At 46.6% G+C, this 22,064-nt stretch overlaps 1 protein-coding gene across 8 annotated transcripts; it reads left to right on the top strand.

Moving 5' to 3' along the window:
• The first annotated feature begins 1,603 nt into the window (after positions 1-1,603).
• On the top strand, positions 1,604-13,629 carry LOC109753788 (uncharacterized). 8 transcript variants are annotated; one of them, XM_073499757.1, is made up of 14 exons: positions 1,604-2,415; positions 2,898-2,960; positions 3,901-3,941; positions 4,867-4,956; positions 6,500-6,530; positions 6,644-6,739; positions 6,839-6,940; positions 8,733-9,293; positions 9,364-9,463; positions 10,871-11,093; positions 11,580-11,666; positions 11,857-12,028; positions 12,561-12,679; positions 12,947-13,627. In XM_073499757.1, exons 1-7 carry the CDS (start codon positions 2,336-2,338, stop codon positions 6,858-6,860), a joined length of 423 nt encoding a protein of 140 aa, XP_073355858.1. In that variant the 5' UTR covers positions 1,604-2,335; the 3' UTR covers positions 6,861-6,940; positions 8,733-9,293; positions 9,364-9,463; positions 10,871-11,093; positions 11,580-11,666; positions 11,857-12,028; positions 12,561-12,679; positions 12,947-13,627. The 8 variants fall into 8 exon arrangements, with proteins under 8 accessions (XP_073355858.1, XP_073355857.1, XP_073355856.1 ...); XM_073499756.1 differs by having other exon boundaries at positions 9,372-9,463; positions 12,545-12,679; positions 12,947-13,626; XM_073499755.1 differs by having other exon boundaries at positions 12,545-12,679; positions 12,947-13,626.
• The last annotated feature ends 8,435 nt before the right edge of the window (positions 13,630-22,064 follow it).

The following is a 22,064-nucleotide window of genomic DNA, read 5'->3' as shown; positions in this document are numbered from 1 at the left end:
GACCAAGTGCCGAACGGACGGCACCTCCGCGTTCAACACACGTACGATGCAGCGACGTCTCCTCCTTCTTGATCCAGCAAGGGGGGAGGAGAGGTTGATGGAGATCCAGCAGCACGACGGCGTGGTGGTGGATGTAGCGGGTCTCCGGCAGGGCTTCGCCGAGCTTCTGCGAGAGAGAGAGAGAGAGAGGTGTTGCAGGGGGAGAGGGAGGCGCCCAAGGCTGTCGGTTGCTGCCCTCCCTCCCCCCTTTATATAGGCCCCCTTGGGAGGGGGGGGGGCGGCCAAAACCCATCTAGGGTTGGGGGGGCGGCGGCCAAGGGGTGGAAAGGGGTGCCTTGCCCCCCAAGGCAAGGGGGAAGCTCCCCCCCTAGGGTTCCCAACCCTAGGCGCATGGGGGGAGGCCCAAGGGGGGCGCACCAGCCCACTAAGGGCTGGTTCCCTTCCACTTTCAGCCCACGGGGCCCTCCGGGACAGGTGGCCCCACCCGATGGACCCCCGGGACCCTTCCGGTGGTCCCGGTACAATACCGGTAACCCCCGAAACTTTCCCGGTGGCCGAAACTTGACTTCCTATATATAATTCTTCACCTCCGGACCATTCCGGAACCTCTCGTGACGTCCGGGATCTCATCCGGGACTCCGAACAACTTTCGGGTTTCCGCATACATATATCTCTACAACCCTAGCGTCACCGGACCTTAAGTGTGTAGACCCTACGGGTTCGGGAGACATGCAGACATGACCGAGACGCCTCTCCGGTCAATAACCAACAGCGGGATCTGGATACCCATGTTGGCTCCCACATGTTCCACGATGATCTCATCGGATGAACTACGGTGTCGAGGATTCAATCAATCCGTATGCAATTCCCTTTGCCAATCGGTATGTTACTTGCCCGAGATTCGATCGTCGGTATCCCAATACCTTGTTCAATCTCGTTACCGGCAAGTCTCTTTACTCGTACCGCAATGCATGATCCCGTGACTAACGCCTTAGTCACATTGAGCTCATTATGATGATGCATTACCGAGTGGGCCCAGAGATACCTCTCCGTCACACGGAGTGACAAATCCCAGTCTCGATCCGTGCCAACCCAACAGACACTTTCGGAGATACCCGTAGTGCACCTTTATAGTCACCCAGTTACGTTGTGACGTTTGGCACACCAAAGCACTCCTACGGTATCCGGGAGTTGCACGATCTCATGGTCTAAGGAAAAGATACTTGACATTGGAAAAGCTCTAACAAACGAAACTACACGATCTTTTATGCTCTACTTAGGATTGGGTCTTGTCCATCACATCATTCTCCTAATGATGTGATCGCGTTATCAATGACATCCAATGTCCATAGTCAGGAAACCATGACTATCTGTTGATCAACGAGCTAGTCAACTAGAGGCTTACTAGGGACACGTTGTGGTCTATGTATTCACACATGTATTACGATTTCCGGACAATACAATTATAGCATGAATAATAGAAAATTACCATGAACAAAGAAATATAATAATAACCATTTATTATTGCCTCTAGGGCATATTTCCAACAGCGGCAATGTAGTCTAGTTACACACACATTGATGTTTAGTTGGCAGAAGGATTATTGGCACACGCATATGCTTAGTTGGCGCGGCATGTATTCTAGTTGCACATATATTGGTATTTAGTTGGCAGGAAGACTAGTTCGTCGAAACATCCCCATATGGGATCTACTTTTGAAGAGCACGTCGCGAGGGTTTCAACGGTGAAAACGGATCTTAATTCCGAAGCGCGATCTAAAAGTTATGACTTTTTAAAAATTTGAAAACCCAAAATAAATGCGTTTACATCTGTTCTTTGTAGTACTTTTTTAGTACGTGATACTTTTTCTAATTAGAATTGTTTTATCAATTGGAAGGGACAAATTACCTTTTATGATTAGGGACCAAAATTGTCTGTTTTAGACCGGCCGCTCGGGACGACTAGCGAGCAGCCGGCCGCTCGCTAGATCGGTCCAAAAACAAATCTTATCCAGTCCTCCACTAACCATCGCCGCTGCGTTCCTCGTCTCCTCCCTCGCGCTGCCTCCTGACGATGCCAGATCGCCGTCGCCGACCTCCCATCGCGGTTGCCCATCGCCACCAAGCAGGCCTCGCGTCTTTCCTGCCACCATGAGCCGCCACAGGAAGCAGTCCCCAACCTCCGGCACTGCCGCGACTCATCTTCTATCACGGGCACACGCCTCTCCGCCGTTGAGCGCCGCTCCCCTCAACCCCCCTCTCCCCGCTGATTCGCCAGCGCGGCCTGGCGCCTTGCCTCCGGCGCACAAACCGTGCAATGAGGCTTGTACGAGCTCATGGCGGCTCCGCACGGCTGCGAATCCTCGCACTGGGCCGAGAGGGCTCTGTCGCCGACGCAAGTGCCCATCACATGCAGGTAGTATTCCCCTTCCTTCCCTCCACTGATCTATCCCCCCCCCCCCCAAACACCCTCCCTGATTTACAGGAATGAACGTTGTTGGACCTAAATCTTGTTAATACTAGTAATCTGCCTTTGCTGTCATTTTCCTACTTCATAAGTTTACTCTGAAAAGTTCATATATTTAATCTGGACTCGGGAAATTTACTTGCAATGTTGATTCAACTTGGTTTTCTATGGCAACTGAAGTACAAAAATACAAATTTTGTAGCTTAACTATTGTAATCTGATCTAGTACCAGATATTGATGGGAGCAACCAGACTTTTGGTGTTTGTGCAGTTCATCTACATGTTATCAATTTTCATTTAGTCATCTAATCCACCTCCACTTATGCGTGTCTAGTCTGCTACCTTACCCAAATAGTACTAGTACAGAAATATTAACAACATTTTCATTCTCACAGATTGTTAACTCAACCCCTTATATGTATATTTTTCAGGAAATGCAGCCAATTCATTGTACAGATGCATCACTTTTTTGTGATCCTGCTAGTCAATCTCCGGTATGATGCTTGGAATTTTGATGATTGGAGTGTTGATCTGTACAGGAGTTTCGGCATCTTGCTTAAGGAGCTGCGGCGATTAGGATTAGCGGTGGGTTTGTACGGTGATTAGGATTTTTAGTGGTGGGTTTGAGTTGGATTTTCACGGTGACCTGTTCTAATAAAGTCACTATTGCTATCGTTCAGGAACCTATTTCGATCCATCTATTCTTGTTTAGACTGCAATTTTCTCGTTAAACATGATACTCTCTGTAGAGATTCATACGTTCGTTACATTTTGTACCTCTTTTTTTCTTGTAAATGCATCTATTTGGTTTCTATGCTTTCTCGTAAGTTGCATGCATATAAGTAACCAGTTGGCTAGTGTGTTGTAATAGTTGCACAAGAATGCAAACATAGTTGGATGATGCATAAACATATCTCAGTTGGCTAGCCAACTTATGAAGTTGCACAATGAGGGCTAACCAGTTGCACAATCGATGGTATTCAGATGGATACACTGTGTAAACCATGTTCAAGCAGTGTGTGTGGTTTTTTTGGTTGCACACTTATATGTGCCCTGTTGTCAAGGGTATGTGTTCGTACAGGAGTTTGCAAGTCAAAGTCGTACATATCCTAGTTGGCTTAGCCACACTTATGCAGTTGCACGGGGAAGGGCTATCTAGTTGCACGGTTGACAACTAGTTTAGTTTTGAATCCAGTGCCTAAATCATGTTCAGGCAATGTGTATGCTTATTTTTTTGGTTGCACACTCATGTGTGCCCAGTTGGCCATATAGTGCATCAAGTTGCACATATTTTTTTGTTTTATAGTTGTGTTTGAAAAATTAGCATGAGTTGCTTACCTCATGGCATTTTTTTATATCAATTGTTTTTGCTCATCTTTTCTCTTTTATACATTTGGTTGCTTCGACTAATTTGTTTTTTCTGTTTTTTCACAGACCAAAAATGGTTGTAGAAGGAGATGTGGCTCCTAGTGAAGGTGAGGTATCCTCAACTTCTATAGATGCATCCTGAACTTTAATAGTTGCACAACAATTAATTAGGAGCTGGTATTCTCAACTTTTCAAATAGTTGACAACAGTATCATATGAGTTGGCATTCTCAACTTTCATAGTTGCATCAAAACCATTTGGGAGTTGGCAATTGCATACAAATATAGGAATGGTGCATGAATCAAGTAAAGATGCGATAAGGATGGCGTCCACCATCATCGTAAGTCCGTAGAATTACAAGTCGTTGTAGAGGAGCTCACGAAGTGGCATTCTAGAGTAAGCAAGCTCATAGCCTTAGGATTCACCACTTTTATTGTGAATAAGTGAATAACATGACTATCATTGACGACGACGGTGAAGAGGAGACGCGACAATACGAATGTGTCACCACTAGGGACGTGAAAATATTTGTTTATCCTGTTGCAACGCACGGGCACATTTCCTAGTTGAACTACCAAACGTATTATATTTAGGAATGGAGGGAGTATTAATTATCATTTAGTAATTAAGTCAATTTTGAGGGGAACTAACATCTACGTACCTAGTAAATTTTGCTGTAAGCAATTCTCCCCTAAAAAAATATCCCTGAAATCTTAATCGTGCGCGCGCTCGTTCGACAGAATGAGCGGCCGAACGAGAGCCGAGCGATCTTGTTGTATCGGACGGCCCGGGACTTCAGGTGGTACCTGGTCGGGGGTCGCGGCCCTCTGTCTGGACCGCACGTGAACCGGTCGCCTGGTCTGGTCGCGATGCGCCACGCGAGACGACCCACCCCTAGGGCCCACATGTCATAGAGCGGGGAGGCAATTCCTTTCGTGAGAGTCGTCATGCACAGTGGGTGGCGGTTTCGAATTTCATGCCCTTATCCCCCACTTCTCGCGGCAGTCTCCATTTCGTCGTTGGGTGTTGCAGAGGCGGAAGCAAGGGTGCGGTCGAAGGCGGAAGCGAGGGTGCGGTCAAAGCCGGGGCGCGCCGCGAGGATCGTCGTTCGCGGCGGCATAGGTACGGCTCCCCACACGCGCCTTCTCTTTGTGCTCTGTTTCTCCAATGGCCCGCCCCCCTTTTTTCGGTGACGTTGCATGTTTTACGGCGAGGTTGAGGTCAGCGAGGTCGAGGTCGTTTCTCTTGTGCTTATTTTCTGGCGAGGTCGAGGTCGTTTTCGCGGATTATTCCGTTTGGTTCTCAGCGGGATTGGCAGGGGTGGGCTAGGGTCGTACTTATTCCCGTCGATTTTTGCGTTGCAGTAGGGGAGAGCTCCTATATGTATGTACAGGATGAGTGGTTCAGGGAGGAGGAGTGGTTCGCGGTGATGGATCTCGTGCGTGGCGGCGGATCTGGTGTTATTGATGTGTGTTTTTACCCCTCCGTGTGCAACTAGGTTGCCCCTTGTGTGCAAATTAGGAGCAGCAGTAGCCAATTTTTGAGATAATATAGCCACTCTACCAGCCTTTTTGTGGTGGATCTGGTGTTTCACGTGTTTTTCCCTGCTGTGTGCAACTAGGGACCCTTACTTGTGCAAATTAGAATCAATGCTTGCCAATTTTCCAATTTACTCTACCAAATCTATCAGCCTTTGTGGTGGATCTGGTGGTTCATGTGTTCTTCCCTGCTGTGTGCAACAAAGGACCCTTACTTTTGCAAATTAGTACCAATACTTGCCAATTTTCCAATATACTCTACCAAATCTGCTAGCCTTGTGGTGAATCTGGTGGTTCATGCGTGTTTTTCCCTATTGCGTGCAACTAGGGACCATTACATGTGCAAATTAGTACCAATCCTTGCCAAGTGTCCAATATACTCCACTAAATCTGCCAGCCTTGTGGTGGATCTGATGGTTCATGTGTTTTTCCCCTGCTGTGTGCAACTAGGACCCTTACTTGTGCAAATTAGTACCAACGCTTGCCAATTTTCCAATATACTCTATCAAATCTGTTTTTGTGGTTTTCTATATGTGTCATTTGGGTGTTTAATCTAGCAATCAGGTGTTTGCCCTTTTTTTCTGCAAATTAGCAACACCACTAGCCAATATCAGTTATAATCGAGGCATTTTAGATTTGTTTTTTCTGTATGCGTGCTTTGGGTGTCAATTTCCAATATAATCTAGCCAACTGGGGTGCCTCTTGTGTGCAAATTAGCAGCAATCTAGCCAACTTTTTTTGGGTTTTCTATATGTGTGCTTTTTGGGTGTCATTTTACCGATAAAACCTAGCCAACCAGAAGATTCCTTTTGTGTGCAAATTAGCAGCACTACTAGGCATTTTCAGATATAATATAGCGATTTTTTTGTTTTTTGCGCACCCCCGGGAGATGCTATAATGTGCAACTGATGGTGCCTGTTTTTGTTTGCAAACTAGGGGGTGCCTTTTAAATATGCAATATATCCGTTCTATTAGCCATTTTTTATTGGAAATAGGCAATAATTTGTTTTTTTCTGTACAATAGTTCTGGGGTGTCAGTCTTTCTGTGCAACTGGGGGTGCTCTACTGTGCAACTTTTTGAGTTTGTGTACAACAGCTAACCCTTTTTGTTTTTGTGTCTTATGCAGATCAACCAAAATGGATGGCAGTGAGGCGGAGGTATCTTCATGTTTATATCATTGTCTTTTTTTAATCCCTCCAACCATTTGTTTTTGCGTGTAGTCCATCTGACTTTTTACTTAATTTCTTTTTCTCATGTTTGTTCAATGTAGGGTTCTGCAAACCGTGCCGCTCAGCGAAATTCTAAAAGGTCTGCTGAACGCCAACCACGCACTGGGGACAATGACACGGAGGAACATGATGACCAGGTGAGTATCAAGTTGGCACTAGTGTTTGATCAATGTGGGGTTTTTAAATTGGTTTTTGTTTGTCCAATGTAGTAATTTCTTCTACGTTTTTCAATGTAGGGCGTCGAACAATTCCGTGTAGTAAAACGTCAGAAACGGAAGGCGTCCACACATGTTGTAGTTTGAGGGGCAGACGCTTCATCTTCTGCAGCAGCTAATGAGGTAGTTTTTAGTTGTATTTTTTTTGTCATTTCACATTTTCGCTTGATATGTGTGTATATCTAGTTCCTTTTTCTCATAGCACATGTTACTTTTAGGATTTGTCTACAAAGTCAGACAATATACATATTCGTGTAGTTTTATTTTTAGTGTACAGCAAAAAATTATGTGTTTAATAGCACGATTTAATAGTACGGCAGTGTTCTACTCATTTAGTTGCACAATTTTTTCATGGGGAGTATCCCGTTTCTGTCTTTTTTTTTGCACATCATAGTTCAATGAGTTGCACATAAGTGTTTTGCAGTTGCACAGTGGATGTATCAAAGTTGGCAACCAACAAACTGAGCATTATATCTTTGTGTTTTTTCCTCATAGTTGCACAAGATTATAACATAGTTTGGCAGTGCTTACTCATTTACTTGCACAAGGCAAACTCAAATTTTTGGGATAGTCATTGTAGGAACTCCCTTTTATCACAGTTGCACAAGATTATAGCATAGGTTGGCAGTGCTTAGTCATCTAGTTGCACAAGGGACAGTGAAGTTTTTGGCAGTTCTTAGTTCTTACTGAAAACATTTGGTTCAACTATTCTTCTACATAGTTGTATTTTTAAAAATATCAAATGAAGGGGAATCACCGGCGTTTTTTAGTTGGCATGGTTAGTTATATACTTGCACAAGTTTTCACTCAACTGTTCTTTCTTTTATATCCAAGATGTCAACGCAGAAGTTGAGATGAATGAAGGAGAGAATCCAGACTGCCCGTCACAGGCTGGTAGGATAAGGGCGTCCCCAGGGAGATTTGTCAAGTTGAATAAAGAACTGACTCCAATGCAAGGAGCAAATTTGTGTGAGAGGCTATTCGGGGGTCTTCTGAACATAGCTGAGATGGTGCCTACGGAGCTGACCAAGTACCTAGTGCAGTGCTACAAACCAGAAACTTCAGAAACCACAGCCGTCACAGTTGCACATGTTTGCTAGTATAGTTGGTACATCAAGGCTTCTCTAGTTGCACATAGTATGCAAAAGTTGGCACATGAAGGTTTTCACCTAGTTCCACATGTTTTTGCTGGTTTTATGGTCCATCAATCTTCTTTCTTTTTCACCCCCCAGAATTGCACATACTATGCAAAAGATGGTACAGGAGTTCATACATAACACATAGTAAAGGGGGGTCTGTTGGCTTCAGTGCCTGGGGATTTTTTTTTCTGGTAGCAAGATCTCCACAAGGAGGTTGAGAGAACAACAGGCAGGGAGGATCAACATGCCTAGAGGGGAAGGGGAGGGATATGAGAAGGGGGAACTCACAGGTTTTTGTTGCAGCTTTTTCCCTTGATTTCCTCAGTTTGGATCTCAGCTTATTCTCCTTGCCATGGCGATTTAGGGTTTTTCCTTAGCAGACAACCAGTTTTGGTGGGGAAGAATAAGATTTTTGGGGAAGGAGGAAAGGACAGGAGAGGAGGAGAGATAGCTTTTCTAGCGCTGGAGTGGAGGCGTGATCGATTGGCGGAGCTGGCCGCTCCAGGGCGCCCGCCTGGTGCGCGTTTGGGTGTGGGGGACCGGCGGTTTCCTTTTTGGTAACGGGGGGACCAAAATTTTCCTTTTTTTCCGGCCGCTCGGGAGGCAAATTTGACAAATCTTTCCCTAATCTTTCCCTAATAATAAAGCACGGATCGACTTTGTCGGGTTCACCGTCACAATACGTTTTCTTCCTGTGAATTTACGCTTTTAATTTGAATTTAAAACGTATAAGCGAGGTGGTACTAAATTTCATCCGCCCGGTTTCGTTTTCGCAGTTCAGTTTCCTTCGGTACCCAGATAGGCCTAGCGAACGAACCAGCCCATGAGCTGACACAGCGAATCAAGCCCAACTATATCGTCCGTCGTGCTTTTCTTTCTTCGTAGTAATCATCGTCATAGGCCAAGCATGTCGCTGGATCGCCGCTACCGCTGCCACCCATCGCATCGTCCCTCCCAAACCTCACCTCCGGCGGCCTTTGCCCCTCCCACATCAATGCGATCCCCCACCCATCCAACTCTCTCTCCCACGACCCTCTCTCTCTCCCTGGACACATCTCCTCCGCCACAGATGACAGCCAATTCCGGCGTTCTCTGGTGAATTCCGCCACCGCGCAGCACCGGGCCGAGCTCGCATTGCTCTGCTGGGTCTTTTACCCCAGCGGGATTCGCCTCTCCCGGCCACCAGCGATGACTTTAATCCCTCACCATGGCTAGGGTTTCATGCGCCTCCACACTGGTGGGCTCCGGCGCCTCCGGCGCCTCCTCTCCGACACCCACCACGCTGCCACGCGCAGCTCTGTCTCCAGGATGCTGCTTCTCCGTCCGGTGGCCGTGGGGTGAGTTCATCCCCTCTCCTATCTCTCCCCACTTTCTCTCTCTAATATTTGGTTTGATCCTCCATGTTAGATGTGCAGGGCAAGGATTGGATGCTTGAGGGAGGAGGCGTCGACCTTGCCTTGCTGCAGCTTAGGACGCACCACCCATGGAGCTTCCTCCTTTCTGTCAGGTGAGTTCACCCCCTCCTCTCTCTACTCTTGTTCATGGCCATTGAGGCATTGAGGTGTTGATTGTTCCTTGAATTGAACAGCAAGGTTAACCATGAATTTGTTAGTTGAATTGATGCCTGACTGAACTGCAGTTGTTAGTTCAATTGTTCAATCTTGAATTTTGGGAGCTGCTACTGAAAGATGAAAAAAATTGGTACTGTTTGAGGTCCATGTGCCTCCCGTGCTCATCAACTTGCTACTGTTTGAGCTCAATTTTTTGGTATGGTTTATGTGTTAATTGATCCGTGCTCTGTTGCATCCCACCCTCCCCTCCGGTGATGGCAGCCAACGCTTGCATCGGAGGAGCTGCTGCTGCGCTTCCTTCTCTGATTTTTCTGCTACAAGTTGCAGGTGTTTGAGGTATCGACAAGCAGCGACGTCGGTTGAGCTAGCTGCTGGGGACGCCTCTCTCTCAATTATCTCTATGTCCGTCTCTGTCATGATATTCAGAAGCCATCTATTAATCCGTCGATGCCTAATTCCAAAATCCCGTCTCGCTCGATCCCCCGTCCCTCTCTAGAGTTACGCGGTGCGCCGCCGCCGCCGCCAGCACGGTCCCAACGACCGCCGTGAGTCTCCCAGGTCGACGTCGCCGTCCGTCTGTGCTAGGCCTAAAACCATTAGCGTCCAGCGTGGCATCATTGGTCTTGCTATTGGCGGTACGTACATGTCGTTTGTGCTGCTGGCTCTCGAGCCTGACAGACAGTTGTAGCTCCTCAACCGATCTCTGTCGAAAGTCTCAAAGCGAGGATTGATATGGCTGGAAACTTACACTGCTAAAAGTTTATTTCTCACTGATAGATGCATTTTTCTCCGGTTATTTTGTAGAGGCTAGCTACAGGCAGACGGTCTCCATGTTCAGGAATTTGACATACGTGATGGAGATTTAATGGATAAAGTCGATGACAAATTAGCTACTTTAGGAAAATCACAAAACAGTGAGCCAAATATAGATCCGTTGTGCAGATGAAACATCTACACATATATCATGGTTTGCCTCCTAGCTCCAGCCTATGTGCTCGACAGGGCACTGCTTGCATTTGAGGCTCATTGACATCTCGCACGTATGGTAATTTTAGATACTTTGTTATTGATCTACTTCTATCTTCCTACACTTTTTTTTCATATATCCTTCAATTCTGGGCCATGATATATAAGCACTCAATAAAGCTATTCCGACATACTCTGGTTGCCACCTTGCTTGGGTCATCATATAGACATGAGTAATTAATAGTTTAATTTTATCTAATTTGTTCTGACAATTTTTCAAATGTAATTTGATTAAGGACCTGAAACATCACCGCAGTTTGATAACAGAACTGGAGTGGCCTCCTATGCTTAATTTGATGTCTTAATTTCTTAAACAGGACATTGCAGATGGACAATGCTTTAGCGGACATATTGGAGTTGGCTTTGCTAATTAACAAAGGAAGTGGCATGGGTTAAGGACTTGAGTTGCTAATCTGGTGAATTGTATTACCATTGTATGCTTCTCAATGTCAGCCCACAAGGAGTCCATTGATCCTATTGCCTAATATGACGAATTCTACATCTGAAAAAGGATCAATTCGATGGTCTGATAATTATACGGTAACATTTTCATATCTTTTGATAAGCTTTGTTGATTTTTTAGTTCTTAATCCTATTTCTCAGCATCTCAATTTTGGTAATGGAGATCGGTGCTACAAAACATAGCAAGCCACCTGACATTCGTGTCTCATAGTTGATTTTCATTTTTTTATTCATCATACTATTCTGAACTCTGTATCTCTTTTAAATTAGAAAGTGATTATTCATTTAACATTTGATATGGGTAAAACTTCATATATTGTTAGCATTGTGTGACATCATGAATTGTAGGTGATTCAGTTTTGTTATTTAAAGCTGTGACCCATTTTTTAAATAAAAAAGTTGAACGTCGGAACATATGGAGATGTTGCACATACGAAAGCTTTATTTCTTAAATTTCACCCGTCCGCCCTCCTCCCCTTTTAGTTCCTTCCTGCATAGGTGGCTGATTTGAATGAAAATAGTGAAGCACCAAGTTGATGGGTTTGCTATTGTCGCATTCTTCAGTTCAAGGAGCTTCGTGTAGGAATCGCTCCAAAATCAGCGGAATCCGCCATGTCTACATGTCTCTGACTCAAAAGGAAGTTCCTGCAGGTGCAGAACCTCTGAGATTTTTTTTACAGGAAGCACTTCTGATTGTCAATACATATTTCTAAGTTATGTATTACAAATGATTGAGTGGACTTCAATTTTGCTGTAGACCTGAATGTTGTTCTTGTTGTAACATCTTGTAGTTTGTGATGCTTCATAGTGTAATTTTGGGTCGGTGGGCTTGGTGTTGCAGGAGCGGGTGCACATGCTGCTAAGCTTATAGGGCAGGGAGTACGTGGTACTAACTGAAAATAAGGATGAGGAGGTGGGTGAGCTGAGGGCGCCAAGGTGGACCCAAGTCCGGTCAGCGTTTAAGGAGGCACATACCAACCTATCAAACACTAACAGTCATGTTGCACTTTAAGGTATGTGTTTAGTAACATTGATACTATCTTAGGTTGATGATGCCTATAGTTTACTTTGATGTTTTTGGCCCATCCCGCGAGAAACATTACTGCTAGCATTTGATAGATTATTACTATGTGAATGAATGTTCCAACACATTATTGATTATCTGCTACACTCCATCACTTCTATTTTTCGGTATGTTTTTCCAAGAAAATTAACTGGTTCTCCTAACCACTATTCTATTCGTGCAGATTGGGCATTGTTATCTACACTAGATATTTATGAATAACAGTATCTTGGTTTGATAGAATTTGAATATGGCAGTTCATGTTTCTTTTTGTTTTTTGCTTACACAAATTTATAGCAGTATTATGATCTGTGATACAACAGGCTACCATTAAACCATTTTTTTTAACCAATTTTAGCATAGCAAATGTACCATTTTGCTGATAATAATCTCTAGATTACGATTACATTAACATTCAACATATACTCATCTTCCTCTGCATCCACATACCTTCAACTACTTGAAGCTACATATGCTTCCAGAGAGGAGAATTGTAAGTTCCTTCGCCCAGTGGCAAAGAGGATGGGAGCGACAGGAAGCCTCCGAAGCCTTTGGACTGGCGCGACATGAATCCTGAAGGTTTTTAGTACAGCGGCAAAGAGTAAGTCTTTTTAATTCAGATACGGTTGCTGCTAGCTCCACTCCGCTTCCCATTACATTTAATTTAAGTACACATAGATTTTCTCTCCCGGTGCAACGCACGGGCATATGTGCTATGTGCTATTTTTTTTAATAATAAAGTACGGATTGACTCCGTGGGTTCACCGTCACGATGCGCTTCTTCCCGGGAATTTACGCTTTCTGTTTTTTTTACCTACATCCGAGGTGGTACTATTCTCTGACCTTTTTTCTTGTTAAACTGCTCCAGTCCATGCTTCGCAGGTTAAACTGCTCCCTCGAGCGATGAGCTTTTGGGCTGACGTTATATTTCCAAGCCGGCCCACTTATATCCACGTAAGGCAAGGCGGAGGCAGCCTGCGCTGGGCTCAATGAAGCCGACCCACATAAGGAGAGACAAAAAATTACTATTATGCATAATATAGTCCCACCTCGCCCCCTTACATTAAATCCTCCCAATTTATATACGCCTTTAAGTTTTTCTTGTTGTCAAGCAGCCGTCACATGAATTAATGAGCGAAGGGTGTGAGAACTAAGCGGCTCTCATGGGGGACCATTCAAATCTGAGAGAGAAGAACAATGGAAGGAAAGCCGAATCTCTAATTAAGTAAGGCAGGCTCTCATGGGACCGTTCAAATCTGACAGAATAATGAAGGAAGGAAAGCCAAAAAAGGAATGAAAGGGATGGAATTGATCAAAGCCAAAGGAGGAAAAAATGAAATCTCTAATTGTTGAAGGAATCCTGATCGGACATAGAAAAAATTTAGCACTTTAATTCCCGATCAGCATTGCATAATATATTAATCAAAGGAGGAACACATGCCCGTTGAAGATCCTATTACTAATTGCAGTTTCGTTTCATAAAATTAGTAAAACAGAGATTAATCTCGCAATTGGGAAGAGGAAGCAAGGGAATAAGGAGAGGGACGGCCCGGGATGGGCGACGGCGACTGGTGACCTGGAAGGCGGCGGCCTCCTTGCTTTTGCTACTGCTCATGGTGAAGGAAGAGAGGAAGAAGGTGGTGGCCTCGATCCGATCCGATCTGGACCGTTGAGAGGGGGACTGGGAGTGCTGCTCATGGTGGTAGTTCCCCGCTGGATAGGGAGAAGGAATCGAGAGTGTGGGAAGAGCAATGGGGGGGAGAGACGAGGATGAGGGACACGCTAAGAAGATATCGGAGGGACATACATCGGTTCGTCTGGGGTCAGACGACACTCGTCGCCCCCGCGAGAGGGCTCGTGGAATCGTTGTAGCCAGATGCAATGGGCACTTGAGCGGGTTGGACACGGGAGTGAATGAACTAGACATATGCAAGTCGGTGATTGGATTGCTAAGATCTTAAACCACGTGTGATATTTTTTTCCGTTGCAACGCACGGGCCCTTTTACTAGTAATAATAAAGCACGGATTGACTTTGTCGGGTTCACCGTCACAATACGCTTCTTCCCGTGAATTTACGATTTCAGTTCGAATTTAAAACATATACCCGAGGTGGTACTAATTCGGGTGCCCGTGATATTGAAAAAAACGTTTCGTTTTAGAAAAAAACCTACATCTTTATGTATTCAACCCGCGATTCATCTGTTTCATCTTATCCAGACTCCCCGTCCTCGCGGCGCTTTACCTCGCGGCGCTCCGCTCCGCCCCGCCCCGCCCACCTCCTGCTACGCCCCTCGCGCCGCCGGCCGCCTCCTGCCCCGCTCCGCCCCTCACCACGCGCCGCCGGCCTTCTCCTGCCTCCCAATCCCATCTCGCGGCTTTCTTCGCCGTTCACCGCTCCCCTCCACCTACTGGTTGCGACCTCGTGGGAGGCAGAGGATGGGAGGGTGCGGCGCTGGCGTCCGACTCCAGGAGCTCGAGAGGGCCGATCTGCGCGTCGGCGACCTCGCGGGAGGCATGGCGTGGCGTGTTGCGCTCGAGACGAGCGGGCTCGAGTCAGGGGATTGGAGGGTGGCGCCGGCGGGATCGTTGTGACGCCCGGATAATTAAGCTACAGTAATCCCCTGCTAATGATGCCAGGTCACCATCATTACTGTTGCTAATCTCACTCGAGTCAAAGCCGGTTCATATTCAAATTTAAATCAAAGTCAAAATTTAAAATTTTCAAAAATCAAAACTAAAAAGTACAAACTATCACAAATAATTCATGAGTAATATTGTTGGAGAAATCATTTTTTTATAAAGAATTTGAATACACTAAAGCAATTAAATCAGAGGCTTAAACTATTATTTAAATACCTTTTCAATAGAAAATTATTCTAACTAATTTAATTAAAGTTGCCAAACTTTTGTGGTAGTGACATATTTTAAACCACTAATTATAGTGCAATATTTATAATTTATAAAACAAAATTAAATAGAACAAAAAAAGAGAAAAGATAAATAAAAAAAGAAAAAGGAAACAAACCCCCCCACCACGCTGGACCAACCGGCCCAGCAGGCCTCCAGGCCGCACGGCCACCCGACCGGCCCACCAGGACCAACCGGCCACCCCACTCCCCTTATCCCCACCCCGACAGAAAACCCTAACCCCCACCTCCCCACTCCCTCGCTCCCCCACTCCCCAATCCCATCTGGATCGGGGCAACGACCGCGACGCCGCCGCCTCGCCCCCGTCGCCGGACGCCCCCATCGCCTCGACGCCCGCGTCGACCCCCCCTTCCCCGCGCCCCGACGCTGGTGCTGCCCTTCGCCGGACCTCGACCACCTCCTCCGCCACCTCGCCTCCCCGCGTCGACCTCGACAACCCCGGCCCGAGCCACCACCCGTGGCCCCGTCACCGGATCGCCGCCACCCGGAGCTGACCTCGCCCTGGAACCGCCACGCCGTCGCCGGACTGCCTCCTCGTCTTCCCCTGCGCCGCACGTCGTCCCCGTCCCCCACCTCGCGCCCCGTTGCCATGTACCCTACGGCACAGATGTGAGCGCCTCCCCATGCTCCCTCTCCTTTCTCCTCCCCCTGCCCCGTTGGACACCACCCCCCCGCTCACGCCCGGCGCATCCCACGGGCGCCCCGCCTGGCGCTCCCTGGCCTCCACGCCCGCCCGCGGCGCGCATCGCCGCCCCTGACCGCGTCCACCCCTGCTGTTGCTCCTCTGTCGCCTGCGGGCCTACTCGTCGCCGGCCCCGCACTTCGTCCCCTGCGCCACCGACGTCGCCGCACCGTTGGCCATCACGGCCGCCCTGACGTCTGCCTCGCCCACGCCCCCTGCTCCCTTCGCCCCTCTGCGCTGCCTCCGGCCACCGGTTCCCCCCGGCTCCAGCCGCGCCGTGGCCACCGGCGCGCGCCCTCCTGGCTTGCTCCCCGCCCCTGGTGGCCTCGGGCACGAGCGCCCGTAACCAGCGCCCGCCCCGTTAACCGCTGCCCGAATCCGCTATGGCCCTTGTGCCTATGGCACATGGGGCCCGCCCAGAACGTTTTTTTTTAAAAATAATAATAATAATATTAATAATAAAAATAATAATAATTTTATTAATTAATTAATTAATTAAGTTAATTAATCATATTTAATTAATCTAATTAACCTGTTAGTTTAAATAAATAGTAATTAGTTTAACCTAAACCCTAGTTAACCTAGCAGAGTATGACAGGTGGGTCCCACTGGACCCACGCGTCAGTTTGACCCAGTCAACCCCTGTTGACTGCTGACGTCAGCATGACATCATGCTGACGTCATATTTTACTGTTCTGGATAATGTTGAATAAATTAATTAAATAAATCCTAAAATGATTTAAATCTTTAAAAATTAATATAAAATAATCCGTAGCTCGAATGGAAAAACTTTGTATATGAAAGTTGCTCAGAACGACGAGACGAATCCGGATACGCAGTCCGTTCGTCCACCACACCTCCCAAACCTATCGAACTCGCAACTTTCCCCCTCCGGTCCATCTGTCCGAAAACGCAAAACATCGGGAATACTTTCCCGGATGTTCGCCCCCTTCGCCGATACCACCTACTGTCGCGTTAGGACACACCTGGCACTGTTCATTGTCATGTCATGCATCGTCATGCTTATGTTTGCATTGTATTTACTGTTTCTTCCCCCCTCTTCTCTCCGGTAGACTACGAGACCGACACTGCTGCTGCCCAGTTCGACTACGGAGTTGACGACCCCTCCTACTTGCCAGAGCAACCAGGCAAGCCCCCCCGTTGATCACCAGATATCGCCTAGTCTTCTCTATACTGCTTGCATTAGAGTAGTGTAGCATGTTACTGCTTTCCGTTAATCCTATCCTGATGCATAGCCTGTCATTGTTGCTACAGTTGTTACCCTTACCTGCTATCCTACTGCTTAGTATAGGATGCTAGTGTTCCATCAGTGGCCCTACACTCTTCTCCGTCTGCCATGCTATACTATTGGGCCGTGATCACTTCGGGAGGTGATCATGGGTATACACTATATACATTATATACATGACACATGTGGTGACTAAAGTCGGGTCGGCTCGAGGAGTACCCGCAAGTGATTCTGATAAGGGGGCTGAAAGGACAGGTGGCTTCATCCCGGTAGAGGTGGGCCTGGGTTCCTGACGGCCCCCGACTGTTACTTTATGGCGGAGCGACAGGGCAGGTTGAGACCACCTAGGAGAGAGGTGGGCCTGGCCCTGGTCGGCGTTCGCGGATAAATAACACGCTTAACGAGTTCTGGGTATTTGATCTGAGTCTGGCCATTTGGTCTATACGCACTAACCATCTACTCGGGAGTAGTTATGGGTATCCCGACGTCGTGGTATCAGCCGAAGCTCTTCTTGACGTCAGCGACGGAGCGACGCGCGCCGGATTGGACTGGAACGCCTACTAGGCTAGGTCTGCTTCCGGCCGCGCACGCAACATGCAGGTGTGCAATGGGCGATGGGCCCAGACCCCTGCGCGCATAGGATTTAGACTGGCGTGTTGACCACTCTGTTGAGCCTAGGTGGGGCTGCGACGTGTTGATCTTCCGCGGCCGGGCATGACCCAGAAAAGTGTGTCCGGCCAAATGGGATCGAGCGTGTTGGGTTATGTGGTGCACCCCTGCAGGGAAGTTTATCTATTCGAATAGCCGTGTCCCTCGGTAAAAGGACGACCCGGAGTTGTACCTTGACCTTATGACAACTAGAACCGGATACTGAATAAAATACACCCTTCCAAGTGCCAGATACAACCCGGTGATCGCTCTCTAACAGGGCGACGAGGAGGGGATCGCCGGGTAGGATTATGCTATGCGATGCTACTTGGTGAACTTACAATCTACTCTCTCCTACATGCTGCAAGATGGAGGTGGCCAGAAGCGTAGTCTTCGACAGGATTAGCTATCCCCCTCTTATTCTGGCATTCTGCAGTTCAGTCCACCGATATGGTCCTTTACACATATACCCATGCATATGTAGTGTAGCTCCTTGCTTGCGAGTACTTTGGATGAGTACTCACGGTTGCTTTTCTCCCTCTTTTCCCCTTTCTATACCTGGTTGTCGCAACCAGATGCTGGAGTCCAGGAGCTAGAGATCCCGAGGATGATTCTACATGGAGTTCGGCTTCGAGGAGTAGTTAGGAGGTCCCAGGCAGGAGGCCTTGCCTTTTCGATCGTTGCTACTTTTGTGCTAGCCTTCTTAAGGCAAACTTGTTTAACTTATGTCTGTACTCAGATATTGTTGCTTCCGCTGACTCGTCTATGATCGAGCACTTGTATTCGAGCCCTCGAGGCCCTTGGCTTGTATTATGATGCTTGTATGACTTATTTATGTTGTAGAGTTGTGTTGTGATATCTTCCCGTGAGTCCCTGATCTTGATCGTACACATTTGCGTGCATGATTAGTGTACGGTCAAATCGGGGGCGTCACAATCGTGGACGGGGATGGAGTGGGCGGGTGCTGGCAAGATCGAGGCCGGGGATGGAGAGGGCGGTCGGCGAGCTGGCGGCTGAGGATGGAAGAGGCGGCGCTAATTCGCTGCTACCCGCACTGCTGGGGAACGTAGTAATTTCAAAAAATTTCCTACGCACACGCAAGATCATGGTGATGCATAGCAACGAGAGGGGAGAGTGTTGTCCACGTACCCTCGTAGACCGACAGCGGAAGCGTTATCACAACGCGGTTGATGTAGTCGTACGTCTTCACGATCCGACCGATCAAGTACCGAACGTACGGCACCTCCGAGTTCTACACACGTTCAGCTCGATGACGTCCCTCGAACTCCGATCCAGCCCAGTGTTGAGGGAGAGTTTCGTCAGCACGACGGCGTGGTGACGATGATGATGTTCCACCGACGCCGGGCTTCGCCTAAGCTCCGCAACGGTATTATCGAGGTGTAATATGGTGGAGGGGGGCACCGCACACGGCTAAGAGATCTCAAGGATCAATTGTTGTGTCTCTGGGGTGCCCCCTACCCCCGTATATAAAGGAGCAAGGGGGAGGCAGCCGGCCAAGGGGAGAGGCGCGCCATAGGGGGGAGTCCTACTCCCTCCTCCTTTCCTTGTGGGAGTAGGAGAAGGGAAGGGGGAAGGAGAAAGAAGGAAGGGTGCACCCCCTTCCCTAGTCCAATTCGGACCAGACCATGGGGAGGGGTGCGGCCACCTTTTGAGGCCTTTCTCTCCTTTCCCGTATGGCCCATTAAGGCCCAATACGAATTCCCGTAACTCTCCGGTACTCCGAAAAATACCCGAATCACTCGGAACCTTTCCGAAGTCCGAATATAGTCGTCCAATATATCGATCTTTACGCCTCGACCATTTCGAGACTCCTCGTCATATCCCCGATCTCATCCGGGACTCCGAACTCCTTCGGTACATCAAAACTCAATAAAACTGTCATCGTAACGTTAAGCGTGCGGACCCTACGGGTTCGAGAACTATGTAGACATGACCGAGACACGTCTCCGATCAATAACCAATAGCGGGACCTGGATGCCCATATTGGCTCCCACATATTCTACGAAGATCTTTATCGGTCAGACCGCATAACAACATACGTTGTTCCCTTTGTCACCGGTATGTTACTTGCCCGAGATTTGATCGTCGGTATCTCGATACCTAGTTCAATCTCGTTACCGGCAAGTCTCTTTACTCGTTCCGTAATACATCATCCTGCAACTAACTCATTAGTCACAATGCTTGCAAGGCTTATAGTGATGTGCATTACCGAATGGGCCCAGAGATACCTCTCTGACAATTGGAGTGACAAATCCTAATCTCGAAATACGCCAACCCAACAAGTACCTTTGGAGACACCTGTAGAGCACCTTTATAATCACCCATTTACGTTGTGACGTTTGGTAGCACACAAAGTGTTCCTCCGGTAAACGAGAGTTGCATAATCTCATAGTCATAGGAACATGTATAAGTCATGAAGAAAGCAATAGCAACATACTAAACGATCGGGTGCTAAGCTAACGGAATGGGTCAAGTCAATCACGTCATTCTCCTAATGAGATGATCCCGTTAATCAAATGACAACTCATGTTTATGGTTAGGAAACATAACCATCTTTGATTAACGAGTTAGTCAAGTAGAGGCATACTAGTGACACTCTGTTTGTCTATGTATTCACACATGTATTATGTTTCCGGTTAATACAATTCTAGCATGAATAATAAACATTTATCATGATATAAGGAAATATATAATACTTTATTATTGCCTCTAGGGCATATTTCCTTCAGTCTCCCACTTGCACTAGAGTCAATAATCTAGTTCACATCACCATGTGATTTAACATCAATAATTCACATCACCATGTGATTAACACCCATAGTTCACATCTCTATGTGACCAACACTCAAAGGGTTTACTAGAGTCAATAATCTAGTTCACATCGCTATGTGATTAACACCTAAAGAGTACTAAGGTGTGATCATGTTTTGATTGTGAGATAATTTTAGTCAACGGGTCTGTCACATTCAGATCCGTAAGTATTTTGCAAATTTCTAAGTTTACAACGCTCTGCACGGAGCTACTCTTAGCTAATTTCTCCCACTTTCAATATGTATCTAGATCGAGACTTAGAGTCATCTAGATTAGTGTCAAAACTTGCATCGACGTAACCCTTTACGATGAACCTTTTGTCACTTCCATAATCGAGAAACATATCCTTATTCCACTAAGGATAATTTTGACCGCTGTCCAGTGATCTACTCCTAGATCACTATTGTACTCCCTTGCCAAAATCAGTGTAGGGTATACAATAGATCTGGTACACAGCATGGCATACTTTATAGAACCTATGGCCAAGGCATAGGGAATGACTTTCATTCTCTTTCTATCTTTTGCCGTGGTCGGGCTTTGAGTCTTTACTCAATTTCACACCTTGTAACACAGGCAAGAACTCTTTCTTTGACTGTTCTATTTTGAACTATTTCAAAATCTTGTTAAGGTATGTACTCATTGAAAAACTTATCAAGCGTCTTCATCTATCTCTATAGATCTTGATGCTCAATATGTAAGCAGCTTCACTGAGGTCTTTCCTTGAAAAACTCATTTCAAAACACTCCTTTATGCTTTACAGAATAATTCTACATTATTTCCGATCAACAATATGTCATTCACATATACTTATCAGAAATGCTGTAACCGCAAGTCTGTATAAAACTATATCCTTTGATCAACTTATCAAAGTGTATATTCCAACTCCGAGATGCTTGCACCAGTCCATAGATGGATCGCTGGAGCTTGCATATTTTGTTAGCACCTTTAGGATTGACAAAACCTCCTGGGTGCATCATATACAACTCTTCTTTAATAAATGCATTAAGGAATGCAGTTTTGTTTATCCATTTGCCATATTTCATAAAATGCGGCAATTGCTAACATGATTCAGACAGACTTAAGCATAGATACGAGTGAGATGCTCTCATCGTAGTCAACACTTTGAACTTGTCGAAAACCTTTTTGCGACAATTCTAGCTTTGTAGATAGTAACACTGCTATCAGCGTCCGTCTTCCTCTTGAAGATCCATTTATTCTCAATGGCTTGCCGATCATTGGGCAAGTCAACCAAAGTCCATACTTTGTTCTCATACATGGATCCCATCTCAGATTTCATGGCCTCAAGCCATTTTGCGGAATCTGGGCTCACCATCGCTTCTTCATAGTTCGTAGGTTTGTCATGGTCTAGTAACATAACCTCCAGAACAGGATTACCGTACCACTCTGGTGCGGATCTTACTCTGGTTTACCTACGAGGTTTGGTAGTAACTTGATCTGAAGTTACATCATCATCATTAACTTCCTCACTAATTGGTGTAGGAGTCACAGGAACAGATTTCTGTGATGAACTACTTTCCAATAAGGGAGCAGTTACAGTTACCTCATCAAGTTCTACTTTCCTCCCACTCACTTCTTTCGAGAGAAACTCCTTCTCTGGAAAGGATCCATTCTTAGCAACGAATGTC

The sequence above is a fragment of the Aegilops tauschii genome, chromosome 5, assembly GCF_002575655.3.
Source record: "Aegilops tauschii subsp. strangulata cultivar AL8/78 chromosome 5, Aet v6.0, whole genome shotgun sequence".
NCBI lineage: Eukaryota > Viridiplantae > Streptophyta > Magnoliopsida > Poales > Poaceae > Aegilops > Aegilops tauschii.
This window is presented reverse-complemented; position numbering and strand designations above follow the sequence as displayed.